The sequence below is a fragment of the Serinus canaria genome, chromosome Z (assembly GCF_022539315.1).
Source record: "Serinus canaria isolate serCan28SL12 chromosome Z, serCan2020, whole genome shotgun sequence".
In the NCBI taxonomy this organism is placed as follows: Eukaryota; Metazoa; Chordata; class Aves; order Passeriformes; family Fringillidae; genus Serinus; species Serinus canaria.
This window is the reverse complement of record NC_066343.1, coordinates 9114408-9128468: the sequence shown is the minus strand read 5'-3', so window position 1 is coordinate 9128468 and position 14061 is coordinate 9114408. Positions and strand designations below refer to the sequence as shown.

The window sequence follows — 14061 nt, the reverse complement described above, 5'->3', positions numbered from 1 at the left end:
TAAAACCCAGTTTCCTCATCTTCATTCACAGACAAGCCAGGTAATTAATGCTTCATGTGAAAAGTGTGTATTGTAAGAACTTGCCAGCTCACAACTGGAATTCACACACGCACAGCAATCACCAGAACACCCATGGCTTGGTAGTTTCTCAGGAAGCTGTTATAAGATAAATAATAGTCTGTGGCTGCAAAAAACAAGAATTCTGCTTGGGTTCCCATGGCTGAGCACCATCTACAAACAGGCCTCCTGCAATTAAACCATGTTATTTGAATTAAGGGAGCACCTGTAGGAGGACCTGGTGGATGTCACATCCTTGTCATGCTGCTGTGGAGAGAGACCTGAGTGCCTGGAAACAGCTAAAATAAAAAAACTAAGGAGGGGAAGGGGAGGGAGAGAAGACACAGGGGTATCTTGGTCTGATGGGAAAAACCTCACACCTGGAGAGTCTCAATTCTTTGTCAGATTTGCTGTGAGACCTGGAGGAAAGGGAGGACACCAGCTCAGCTCTGAGCCATGTGGCTATTAGACAGCACCAGCTTATTTTAGGATAGGAAACCAATTCTCCCTTGTACAATCCTGAAGACTGCAAGTCTATTTAAAACTGAAAATTACACACAGTCTTTTTTGGTAATTTGATTACCAGACAATCCGTGAGATGTTACACTGAAATACTTTATTTACATAAACAAGTCTGCTTTTGTATTTACCCAAATTCACGATTACTCAGAAACTGCCTGAATTTTTGATGATTGGCTTTGGAAAAGTATTTTAAATGTGAAATACTGTCAAAGCAAGCCTTAAATGGTGAACACTTATATATCCTTCAAAACCCAGGACTGAAACTATTGCTGGTAAATGGTTCAGCATGACATGATATAGACATCTATTTTTTTTTTTTTAATTTTTTTCCCTTCTGTGCAAGAGAGGAATAAGACCACTGAGGATCCAGGCATATATTTCACTCCCCAATTTCATGAAGGACCAGAGGATTCTCACCTGCTGTGTAATAGTGTCCCAGGGCCCCTCCTGCAGACGAGCCTGGTAGGATGCATGAACACTTCCCCATATTTCATCCAGAGTTAAAGGCCTTCCATCTGGGGGAAAAAACAACCATCTTTAACCAAAGCTCTTGGGCACACTGTATCTTTAATACAGAACAGCAAAATTAAAACTGAAAACCATTCAAATCCTGGCTGAAGGTGCACATAGAACCACCCTAAATTCCCTGTTTGGTTTTCTTCTCTGTCACCTGAGAGTAACAACTCACTGTGTGCTGATTGTAAGGTGTGAAGTGTAACTGGTTTTGTAAAACAAAGTTTTGGTAAGATGGATTTCAAACCAGAAAAGAACTTAATGAAGAATCACCTACTGTAAATATATGCAACTCAAAGTGAGAGAGTGAAGAAAATCTAAGGAACAAAATCCTGCAGATAAAAGTTTACTGCATTTTCGTGCGACCACAATGTTTCCTTGAGCTACATTTATCTAGCTTTACTGCATCAGGTTTTTAGCTGTGATGCTAGAATTATGCCAAGATATTAGTGTCAACCACTTAGAAAATAAGCATGTCTACTTTAATGAATATTTGTTTATGGCAAACAGATTATTTCAATAGACTTTCAATAAGTAGCTTCATCTTGGCATTTATCAGGTGTCAGAAACGATCATCCTCTGATAAATGGTTTTATTCTACTGACATTTGTATGTCTGTAAAATGAAAAAGATTTATTCACACAATTAATATTTGAATGCCATGTTTAGACACAAGTTCAAACCAGCTGCCTACAGCCTCTGTTTTATTTTCTGCACATATTTATTAAAAAAACCAGGAAGTTCTGAACTTATCTAAGAACCATACAGCAGAATCACGTGGCAAATGAAGTATCTGAGGGGTAACAGCATATTAATCAGTTTTTCCATGCTATCCTCATGAAGGTAAGACTTGTTAGACCATCACATCCACTGCCTTGGGATGACAGATGCCAGAGTTGTGCTGGGGACAGTCTAACATTCAGAAAGAATTTGCTACAACAGCATAAATTTAAATCAAGAGGATGTATTTACACTCAGATCACCTGTGTGCAAGTGATATGAAATGCCATGCATATCTGCAATTTTGTTCTCAGCAGAGAAAGCCCAAGTGTAAAATGTACAATAACACGTGTTCTAGTGCAACCTCTGATTTGCCATTGTAGATGTGCTCTGTAAATCTTTCTCTGAGAATTTTTATAATAACACTGAGCAGATTCACGTACACGTGCAATGGATTACTCTAACTCTGACAGTCCCATTTTATAAATGATCAGAAGTTACTGAAATATTAACCATGTTATAGTTAAAAACAAGTTTTGTCTTTACCACATGGCGAATTCATTCTATTCCGAGGCTCCTGGACTTGCTCTAAACACAGATCTGTATTCTTTGGGCTCTTGGGCTCTCTTACCCCCTTCTTCCATCACTCTCACATGTTTAGCAGCCCTGTTACACATTCTTACAACCACTGAGACCTCAAACATCCAGCTGGTCTGACAGAGCAGGCAGTAATTGTTGCTGCTGGCAACAAGGGCCCACTGTGGCACCTGCTGAGCCAAGCAGCCTCTTGCCTTCATGCCTCTTTTCTTCCCTGGGATGGAGCTGAGCAGGGAAGTTCAGCCAGAACCTGAAGGGAACAGCAGCACCAAGCCAAAAGAAGGGGCAGGGGAGGAAGGTGAAGGCTCCAGATTCACCACCCCCCCATCCATTTATTTAGTAACCCACAAGGACACAGCTTGCTGTGTGCCCCAAGGATTATCCCAAGTTCAGCTGGGATAGTTTTATTATTTACACTGCTAAGACTACAAAAAACTTTTCTGACAAAAGCTTCTAGACTGCCCAGCCGGGGTTAACTCAATCCCATCCCCACAAATAAGAAATAGTTAAAGGCAGAATACTGAGTGCCCTCTCACAGCAGCCAGGTGAGGCTGTCAGACCACACAGGAGCTGCATTCTCAGCTGGACCTTAATTTCTGCAAAGAGCAGAAATTCTTTAGGCAGACAAAATTCCATATTTATTTTCAGAGAAAATTTTCAGGCTTCCCAAGTCACTGTATCCTATTTTCTTCATGTGTAGTGAGGGCTTTTAGTAATTTCAGAGGTTCCCAATTAAAAGCTTTCAACAATTTCTAAGATTTTCAGTTAAAGGTTATTTGACGCTTTGGGTGAAATGGTGCACAAATTGTTTTGGGGCTTCAGTCTGATGTATTTTACAAAGAAACAATATTAAAAACCACTACCAAATGAGGAAAAAAACCTCATACAGCTTAAGAGAATATATGATCACAGAAATTATTCAATTTCAGTTATGTCCAAAGCCACAATAAAACCAGTTCTTACAGGATATGGTCTTTAGAGCAGCTGTGTTTCTGAGAAAGGACACGGTGGTTACATGTTTCTGAGCTCAGGAAGTAAATCTGTATTCTGGAAAGCACTTCAGCCAGGCCCAGTGTGGTTGTGCATACAGAAAGTCATGCCTTCGGGGTTGGAGGAAGTTGCCCTATCTCAGAAGCTCCCTCTCTCTAACCACTGATTAGCATGGTTTTTATTGGCAGGGATTTAGCTGCCACTGAGCTGAGAGAGTATTTTGAGCAGGTCAACCTGGAAACCTCATTCCTTTTCTCTTCTCTAGAGGAGTGAGGGGTGCAGTCCTTGTTGATTCCCATTAGTCCTGCTCTTTCTTTTCAGTGTTTAGCCAGCTTTCCTGCTGCTTCTCTGCCTTTGCAGGAAAAAGGAGAAGTGTGAGACGAGCCATTATTTTCTCCACACATGGGGTGATTCCTGAATGGTGCCTGGGCTCACCTGTGCTGCTGATACCTCACTGTGGGCTTTCTAATGTATGGCAAGAGGGTTCTGAATGCCTGGCTTCAGATGGGGATGGTTCAGGAAAAGACTGAAGCTCCTTGACATCTTAAAGAGTAGGAAAAGAGGAAAATACTCTGCTGATTAAAGAAAGCTTACTGGACCTAGCTCAGCCCATCTGGCTGATGCCAGCATTGAAGGGGAAGGATAATTGCCTACACCATCTGTCTCCAAGAGGGCTAATTGCTGACATCAGATATCAGCAGGGGTTCATGCATTTCTTCAACTACCTATTTGGTAGTCTCAGAAGCCAGGGGAAGAAAGAAGTGCTCCGTTTCTGGATGGCACGGCAGGCACAGGGCTGATTTTGGGAGAAATTAGCCTCTGCCCTGAGCTCCTGACACTTGACTGTGACTTCAGCAGGTCTGAAATTAGGAATAAAAGCCACGTGGCAAGTATCATGAGGCAGTGAAAAATGTTTCTTATGTATAAACACACAGCCTAAAAATATCTTCTTGTACCCTATAATGTTCCCAAACACCTTTCCAGACAGTCTCATCATGCTTAATCACTATTTTCAACTGAAGTATTTGTCCTTGCACAGAACAAGATCTTCCCTGCAAATCCATCCCCTGAGATTACAAGAAAAGTTTAGATGTCTCTCAAAATGTTTTAGTTCTGCTGCAATCAAAATTTCAAACCTTACTTTGCACCACCTTACATAGTAAACTTCATCTCACAAACAACAAGAAAAAAGATGAGTTAAAGAAAGTAAGTTATTTACTACAATTTAGACAGCAGGGGCAAGGATACAATGCAACTTTTTCCCTTCTGCAGAAGAAGTGATCTGTAGTGCTTGAATGCTCCTAGCAGAGAGGACTGAGAACTGGATGTCTTCACTGGCACAAGCTCCTGAGAATGACAACCAAGCTGGAGACCACAAGAAAATCCCCCCCAGCACCTCCACAGGGAGCCTTTTTCCTAGGAGGGACTGAGAGACCAGGTAAATGGAAGCTGCAGTCACATGCAGCAGGAGAAAGGCAGGATTTCATTGATTTCAACACTCTAGAGAAGTTTGTAAAGCGTCTGTTGGAGTGCAGATTTGGACAGGCTGGCATCAGCTGCTGTTATACAAAGGGAGGAAGTGAATGCTGCAAAAGCCCTCGGCCAGGCTGAACAGAAGAATCATTGTTTCCCAGGTGCGATGGGCATTGCAGACACTGCCAGGGTGGAAGCACAGCTCTGAATTCCAGCTCTGTGCCCTGTGCTGGGGAAGGCAAGACAGGGCAGGGCTGTGGAACCACTGGAAGGATTACAGCTCACCTCTACCTCCCGAAGCCAGCTGTAATTAGCACGGGGATCAGTATGGGCAGGATCCCAGGGGAACCAGGAACAGCTCACAGGAGACTTGTGAGGAACCCCTCCTCTTACCGAGTCTACAAACAATGGTAGGAATTTTGACTGGGAAACTGAGGTAAGTCTTGGGGAGATTGTTCCTTGATTAGTGCAGGTGAGCAATGCAGTGAGCATTGCTGGTTGTCTTGACAAACAAAGTGAGGAGCCTATCACATGGACTCTTACTTCCAGAGGAGAAAACTCAGGGCATTTCCCAGAGTTTTCCTCACAGCAGGCTTGGGACAAGACAAAGGATACTCTGCTCAGGTATCTCCAGTGATCGTGAGCACGTGCCAACTGCACATTTCCAAAAATCCCACTTTAGGACCTTCAGACAGCACAGCATAGGCAGACCAACAACGTGCAGGGAAGACAGAATTCTTCATTTTCAAAAGTAAGCTGCCCATAATTAAAATCAGAGAATACCAGCTGGTAACACTGTAGGAAACACACTTACTGCCAGCATTTAGTATCCTGCTCCCTTCAAGAGTCAGATATTGTTATAATTTAAAAGAGAATGCAAAATGCTGAAGAGAACCCAGGTGACCTTCGGAAGCATCTAAAAAAAGCCCTTGTTTTCCATTGTAAAAGGTTCCCAAGAAGTGTTTTAAAGGATAATTGAACTTGTAGGAGCAATTACAGTTCTGTACTGCAAGGGGAGCTGTTGGCACATAATAGCATGATTGTGCATTAGATCATCCACTGGCTCCTGTAATATCCACTTCCAGCTATAAGGAGTCATGTTTCAACACCTCCGATTCCCTGGTGCTGACAAGCTAAACAACTTGTTTTGTCTCTATGAGCTCTTCTCTGGTGATTAACTGCTTATGGTGAATACTAATTATATGGAAGTACAGTACAGTAGAGATACTGTCCTACTTCCTCTACCTGCACCATCTCCGTCCTCTTCTGTAGACACTGCACCACAAATTTAGCAAAAATCAAGAAGATGACATTTTTCAGGACCACAAATAGGCTAACCCGTCTCTCACAGCAAAACTACCTTCATCTGCCTGTCTGCACAATAAGTTCAAATGCAAAAATCGCTGCACGTTTGTAAATGTCTGTAATAATGCTGGAAATAAATCTGCAACAGGATGTGTGCAAATGAGTTTTGGTGGTGGTAAAGGCAGAGCAATGTCCCCAGTTCCCCATGTCCCACTCTGAAAATTTACCCCAAATTATCCATTCCTGAAACTGCAACTCAGACTAAAATCTTTCCACCAGGGAGCCTACGAGAATTTGTTCTTCAATTTTGAATCTGAAGTGCTTTTTGAAACGCTAACACTGCAAAATTAGAAACCATTAAACAATATAAGGCAGAGAGTGATTAAATCTACCAAACACATTCAAAGCTGCTTAAGCTACTTTTTAATTAAAAAGGAAAAGATATCACTGGCAACATTCAGACATCTTTATCTAGATAAAGTTAAGATATTATTCAAAACACAGAAGATGCTGATCATAGAATCATTTAGGATGGAAAAGAGCTCTAAAATGATTGAGTCCAAGCCTTAATCCAATAGAGCCATGCTCCCCACTCAACACTGTCCCCAAGTGCCACAAGCTGGTCCTGCTGTCCACATCACTGCAGGCACAAGCCAGGTGGTCCTGGAGCACAGGTACACAGGCTTGGGGCAGCGAGGAACAGAGCACAGCCAGTGCTGCAGTGTGATCACTCCGTGCCTGCTGATCAAATGAGTGACACCAACAGTGCCCTCCGAGGGAGGCTGAGTGTTCCTCCTTCCTCCCCTGACAGGATGGGGGCTGAAATCACAGTGGCTACAGCCACACAGCAGTGGGTAGCAAGATGTACATACCAGGGAGGGAACAGGATCAGACTGTTTCAAGAGCCAGCTTCAATACAAAAAAAAAAGTCAATATCCTATCGGTATTATTTTATTTTCCCTTAAGCAGCAGATTTAAACAGAAAACAGCATACATTTTCAAAGACACATTTAGACCCCAGCCTTGTGGCTCAAACTGTGGCTCAAGCACTGTGGTTATGCCCACTGATTGCCCAGCCCAGTTTAAACCTGCAGCACTAAGTTTTTGTAGTCATTTCAAGAAAAGAATAAGAAAAATGACTGGCAGTTTCAGTCAACCACAGGCAAGATGCCAGGAGCCAAAGATCAGCCTCCCTCAGGCTGAGATGATATCATCTCCTCCACGGTCCTGGAGCTCTGTGTCCAGAGCACTGAAAAATTCTCTGGTGGGCAGCCTCACCTCTTGGTTTCTTATTACATCTCTTCCTCAAGCTAATACAAAATTTCCAACATCTACTGCACGCAGCACATGGAGTCTGTGCTGGCCTTACCCAAGAAGCAAGCTCTGAAATACAGCACAGGCACTTGGTAGCTGCTGGAGTAGAGGACGTGGTACTCGTAGCGAACCACTTCTTCTGTGCTGCAAACCCCAGCGGCCTGGGAGTCATCCGAGGGCTCCTGGAACGACACACGTGGCCAGGGCAGCACGTCAGCCTCTGCTGCTGTGCCCAGGGAAATTGTCATGAACTCAGTAAATGCGCACAACAGAAATAATGGCAACCACCCCTTTCACAGCGCTACTCATGCAAACTCCCAAGGGAATTCTTCAACGCTAGCAAGAAAATCAGAGAAGTCTGAAACCTACAGTGTAAGACATCTTGCACACTCCCTTCCAGAAACTGTGAACTATTTGCAAGCCTTTCCAGAACTGAGATCTTTCTAAGCTGCACCAAGGCTCTCTCTAAAATCTTCATGGCACAGTAACTGGCACAATAAGGGGACTACAGCTGTACCTGTCCTCATTACATTCAGTATAGACCATTTTAGAAGTGTATCCTGAAATAATCCAGTTTTGCTTGCCAAAAGACAAATCAAATGTATCATCCAAAAATCCTCTGATCTACTTTCTTTAGAGGCTTTTTGCCAGGAGATGCTTTTGCTAATAGTATAAAATATATAATGTAATGTAATTATAATAATAACATAACATGTAATAATAAAACTGAGAGGGGGTTTTTTTGCCCCTGTTAGTGTGTATTTCAGGTGTAAAGTACTAAAGTTTATGGTAGATTTGAAACAAATCAAAGTAGAGGAAACTAACTGCATTGAGATATACCACAGCTGCAGCACAAATTTCAAACATTTCAAATTAATATTCCAACAGTGCTAAGCACACAGTTGTTTGGACTTTTCTAAAAGCTGTCATAATTCAATGTCTCTGAAAATGGAACCATTAAATTAATAATGCCATTAAGATTAAACATAAGAACAAACTTTCCAAGAAGACACTCTGGGTGTGGACTTGTTCAGTGCTCAAACCCCCAAATTTACATGCATGAACTAAGCAACCATAATGCCCCACAGGTTGGGCGTGCATTTCATGACTTGGCTATTGCCAAGCAACCCTGAACATTGGCTTATGATATCTGTCCAAGCAAAACAGAAAAAGACTGAGCAGAAAAGAAGAACCAGCATCCTCTGAACACTATGTTCATACAACACACCAGAAATTTACAGCTATTTTGCATTTTTATCTCACATCCGTTATCAAGTCAGCAATGGATGAATCGATATATGACAAAATATAAAAACTGATAAACTCTAACAGTAACAACACCCAAGATATTTTCAGGTTTTTTTCCCTGATGTGACTGTCCCCAGATTTAGTGTATTAGGCACCCAGATGCTGCTGAGGCAGAGGGACAGAAGTCCACAAGTGAAAGCCCAGACCTTGGGAAGCTGCAGACCAAGGAACTGCCCACACATTTTTGGATGCAAAGCGAGAAGATCACAGATGACCACAGAGCAAAGGTTTCCTGGTAAATCCCAGATGTCTGCAGGAACATGGCTGATTCTTGCTTATGGGGAAACGAGTGCCTAAAGCACTGAATGGGAATGTTTGAAAACACGCCCTCAGGGTTAACCTGTTTTTAAAAACTGTATGTGAAGAAGTCAGCCTGCCAGAAGGACAGTGCTGATTGCTGTTCCTGATGTTACAGGCCAGACAAAGACAGGTATGACATGCCCAGTTCCCACATACAGGAGTGACAGACCAAGAAGGGGTGCTCCTTTCCTCCTCACACAAGTCATACCCAGTGGTTATAAGTAAAATACAGCTTAAAATAAAAAAAATTCTCTATATAACACTGGACCTTCTTTAAAATTGATTAATGCTTCAGTAAGAATAGCAAAAGAGACCATCAGCAGCCTGTGGGAAAACAAAAAGCCAAGCCCAGGTACAGTCAGGGTGGGGAAGAGAAAGAGTCTGTGCTCAGAACTGAGCCTACACGGTGCTTCTCAGGCATTAATGTTTCATCAGATACCACGGCCGTGCCTCCTGCTTAGTCACCAGCTTACCCTGCCCTAAAAGATACTTCTGGAAATGGCAACACTACCTGTTCCTGTGTTAAATACCACTGTTGTAGAGAAAAAAGACTGTCTGCATACACTGCATTCTGTACATAATGGTAAAATGACTAATTTGTGACTATTTTAGATCTGCACACAAAGGCAAATAGCTGAATCCTTCTCAGGGCTACTCTAATCCCCCTTCCTCTCAGGAAACAGCAATTTCACGTTTTCTGATTTAAAAAGACACATCACTGATGTGCAGTCGTGCTCTCTACAGTCTCTGCAAGTACAGCCCACAGTGTTTTTGCAGGCAAAGTACATTTTGTAGCCTACAAGTTTCGATGGTATCTCTGTAGTTGATGAGATGAACTTTGCTGATGAGATGAACAAAAAGAGTACAGTCATTTTAGGTGATCTTCGAAACAGTTAAAAATCTACAAATGGATCACTAGAACCAAGGAGCCTCAGACAGTTTGGTACCAGCCCACAAGATCTCATTTTCACTCTTTAACCAGTACAGATAAAGCCATAAATACAAAACACAGGTGTAACTTACTTTTAAAAACCAAAACTGACACTTTATTTTTACATATATCATGACAGCCTATTTTAACTCTTTCTCTGAATATTTGTTCTAGGCTTTGTTCGTATTTATATTGTTGTTCTGACTCTTTCTGAGCTAATGCTGAATTTTAGTTACTGTACTGGACAACACTGAAATCAAATTTAAATTTGGATGGTTTTGTAACTTCTGGAAAACATTCACGTGTACAGACACCACAAAACAAAAGACAAAACACAAACATCAGCCTTAAAAAATGTCATATACAACAACCAAAAAAGGCATTTTAACCAAACTGCAATCTTTAAAAATTATACGAAGAAAGTTGTTTCTCAAATTTTTTGTTTCTGATTTTCAAATTTACTTGCATGCCTGCCACGCTTCAAGTTAAACTGTGAATCCAGGACTGACTGGCTGTTTCCTAAATAAACTGGGAAGCTGTCATCAGGAAGCATCTGCTCCTCTATTGCTCTCAGGTAAAATCACTCCTGTGCTATCATAATGGACTATTGAGCAGATGTTTAAAAGCAATGTATGTATTAGAAAGAAGATAAGCAGCAACTATCTAATTAATTACATTAGTTCCATCATAAATGAATTACCACTGATTTTAATTGATATAAAATTGTCCTCAACCTTTAAGTATCCCCAAAACAAATTAAGTCGATTTGTTCCTTTTAAAATGCTAAATTATTTAAATCAATAGGTAAGAAACACTGCCAGGTGTCATTCCGAAGGCAAAATAGCATATTTGTACTATTTCTGTTCCTCCTGATGAGGAAGGCAAGTCTAAAACCTGTGGTAACGAGTTAATTTGACAGCAGGAGAGAGTTAATTGTGGTTTTGGGTAGTTTAATGGCAGCAGGACAGCAAGGAGGTGTGGGTTAAGGTACCTTCAGAGGGAGACCATGAAGGAAAGGCAAGGGTAAGCTGGGAAGGTGACAGAATCACCTAAAAAAATGGATTTCCCTACTGACACCAAACACTTTCCTATCTCCACCTCACCTTCAGAGGCCCACTGAGCCAGACTTTCTTGCTCAACCTGAATTCCCTTAGAAATTAAGAAGCAGGCTCCCTTTTGGGGGAAAAGGTAAGAGAAGTGGTGCAAATAAACATTTCCCCTGGATGTCCTTCTTCCAGTTCCCACATCTCCTTTATTGCTGCCTTGGCCTCTGTTTACTCCTGCCTTGTCCAGGCTCCTGGGAGATGCTCCTGCAGGACTGGGAAGAGGTGACACAGGCACAGGTACTGGTAATGCTGCTTTGAGTGTGAGGAGGGGGAAAAAGGAGATGCAACCCAGATTAGTAAGCAAATTTGCCTTCATTGCTTGGAATGCATTTACGTCAATTCCATTTCAGCCTCTAAAGTTGAAAGTGTATCACTCTTCCTCTCTCTTCAGAGGCGCAGAACCCTTGAAACGCAAGAACTTTTAGGAGCAGCTCTTTCAACACTCCTCTCCTGGCAAACAGGGAGATTTGAGCATGGAAACTGAGTGGTAGGACAGTGTTCATGAGGGAGAATTAAAGCAGGCTGATGAGCAGGGCGTGGCCATGTGGTGAGATGTTATCTCTGTTCTCCTCCCGGCTGTTCTCTCAAGCACCCAAACTTCCAGAAACAGTTCTTGCTGCAGCCCCCAAAGGTCCAGCCTCTGCAGGCCTTGGTCCCTCCTGTGCAGGATCTCAACTCAACTGAGACCTCCAGACCTCGTGGAGCCTTTGCCACCACTGGTCACTGACCATGCAGTGCGGGGTCACAGTGGTCAGCTAGGTGACCCTGCCTGGGGAGGGGTGACACTGAGTGCATTTACTGACTGCTGCTGTTTTTCATCAGTACTAAATGCTCACACTGTGCTCAAATTTACAGGCTCTAATCAAAACTAGCCCGCTCTACCACAGCCTGTAAAAATGCAGGTATCTCCCTGAAGGATTTCAGTTTTGTACAACAATATGGATGTTGTACAAAACCCTTTACCACCAGCTGCACCATTTTTATGTGCACTGATAAACTGCTCTCTTAAGTGAAGAACACATGGGGAATCCAACCACCTCCAGGTGCTTTCTAATGCTGACATCACTAGTGACAGATGAGGAAAACACAAGGAAAGCAGAAGTGGTCTGAAGCATAATGAAGTTATCTTATGGATTTATCTTCTGTGGGCAGCTACAAAATCCTCCCCACTGTCTAAGACTTCTTACAATTTAGTCATCCAAGTGAAGAACCTGGTTAAATACTCAATAACAGAGAAAGAAAGTGGTTCTTAAATCATTTGGTAATGCCTAAAATACTGTGTGGAAGGAGCTTGCTTTTGCAAGACACAGCTGCCCTGAAAAGCCACTATGTCACCAGTGGAGTCAAGGTAAACAGGTAGTGGATCCCTGAAACGTGTCATTTCCAAATGGAAATCTTCTGGCTGAACTCAGCACCCTGGCCATGACACTATGAAAGCATCCACTCATTTTCAAAATAACTTTTTCCCAAAAAAGTCCTCCCCCCCCGCAACCCTTCTGTTATTCACAGCAAACCAAAACACCAAAACCAAGACTTCCATCCCAAAAAGACATGGCACATAAAACTGCAGTAGTTCCTCATGCATGAACAATCATTTCTAACAGCTGGAAATTAGATTTGTCTTTTGATTGCTTCAAAACCACTATCACAAGTGAAAGCAAAGCCTTTTCAAGCAAAAGAAGCAACGGACCGTGAAAACGGAACAGTTGTGAATTTTGTCTTCATATAAAGGTGGGGAGCTGTTACACAATCTCTCCTCTTTCTTCCTGACTTGTCACATACAAAATGCAGATTTTGGTGGCTTTTCTCCTCCCACAGAAGAAACGTTTTTTCTTGTTTTCATGCAGAGAGTACAAGGCTGTCTGCACAGAGCTGGAGCAGAGGCATGGTGTGTTAGGAAACTTCTGGTGGGAATGACAGAAAATCTGGGAAATGAGACAAAGAAATCCAAGGAGACAGAGGGACACAGCTCATCTGTTGAGAGAAGATGGACCAACCCAAACTAGCGACAACTCCTGAAGATAAGATCTCCCTGAAGCTACGGACACAGACCTTACAGAGGATCAGAGCAGCCCCACCTGGAACCACCTCCACTGCCCCCTGCCAATGTTCTATGCCAATGTTATTCCTCAGACTGAGGAAGTCACAGCAGTTTTCTTTCCATGGAACTGTGATGGGATAAGGAGCAGTTGGAGACAGTGGTGCCTGTAGCCTCTCATTTTTGCCACCTGCCTTCCAGGAACAATCACAGCATCCCAAGATCACTGAGGCTGGAAAATCCCTCCCAGCCCATGGAGTCCCAGCAGTGCCCTGTCCCCACCTTGTCCCCAGCCCAGAGCTCTCAGTGCCACCTCCAGGGGACACCTGCAGGGCTGGGCACTCCAAACCCCCCTGGGCAGTGCCAAGGCAGTTCCTGAGCCCCCTTTCCATGGGGGAATTCCTGCTGTGCCCACCCTGAGCCTGCCCTGGCCCAGCCTGAGCCGTTCCCTCTGCTCCTGTCCCTGTTCCCTGGAGCACAGCCCGACCCCCCGGCTGTCCCCTCCTGGCAGGAGCTGTGCAGAGCCACAAGGTCCCCCCTGAGCCTCCTTTTGAAGGATTTTCCCATCATTTTTGTCATTATCTTCCATTTGCACAAATTGGAGTAAGCTACTGCTTTGAGGTTAAGTACTATTCCACAAGATTATTGCTTCTTCGTAACTGAAGTGCTTCCAGGACTGGGCTCTGTGCTTTACAACAGGCAAAAAAAGGGAAAAAAAATTGCTACACTAGAAGACAACAGTAGCAGTTCAGCTGTATTTTAGGTCAGCTTTATTTTTTTAGAACAAGGATTATTATTTCTGCTTTGTGAATCACAGCAGCAACCCAGTTTTGGCCACGCTTAATTCAACAGGGAGACTGACAGCAAATGCCTACAAACCTTTACTT

At 43.0% G+C, this 14061-nt stretch overlaps 1 protein-coding gene across 1 annotated transcript in view; it reads right to left on the bottom strand.

Moving 5' to 3' along the window:
- ATG10 (autophagy related 10) overlaps positions 1-14061 on the bottom strand; it is a 59668-nt gene that overhangs the window by 14220 nt on the left and 31387 nt on the right. Inside the window, exons 4-5 of the mRNA XM_050987035.1 lie at positions 7547-7673; positions 997-1094 (exon numbers count right to left, since the gene is read on the bottom strand). Of these exons, the coding sequence (XP_050842992.1) occupies positions 997-1094; positions 7547-7673 (225 nt within the window). The remainder of the gene's footprint in view (positions 1-996; positions 1095-7546; positions 7674-14061) is intronic.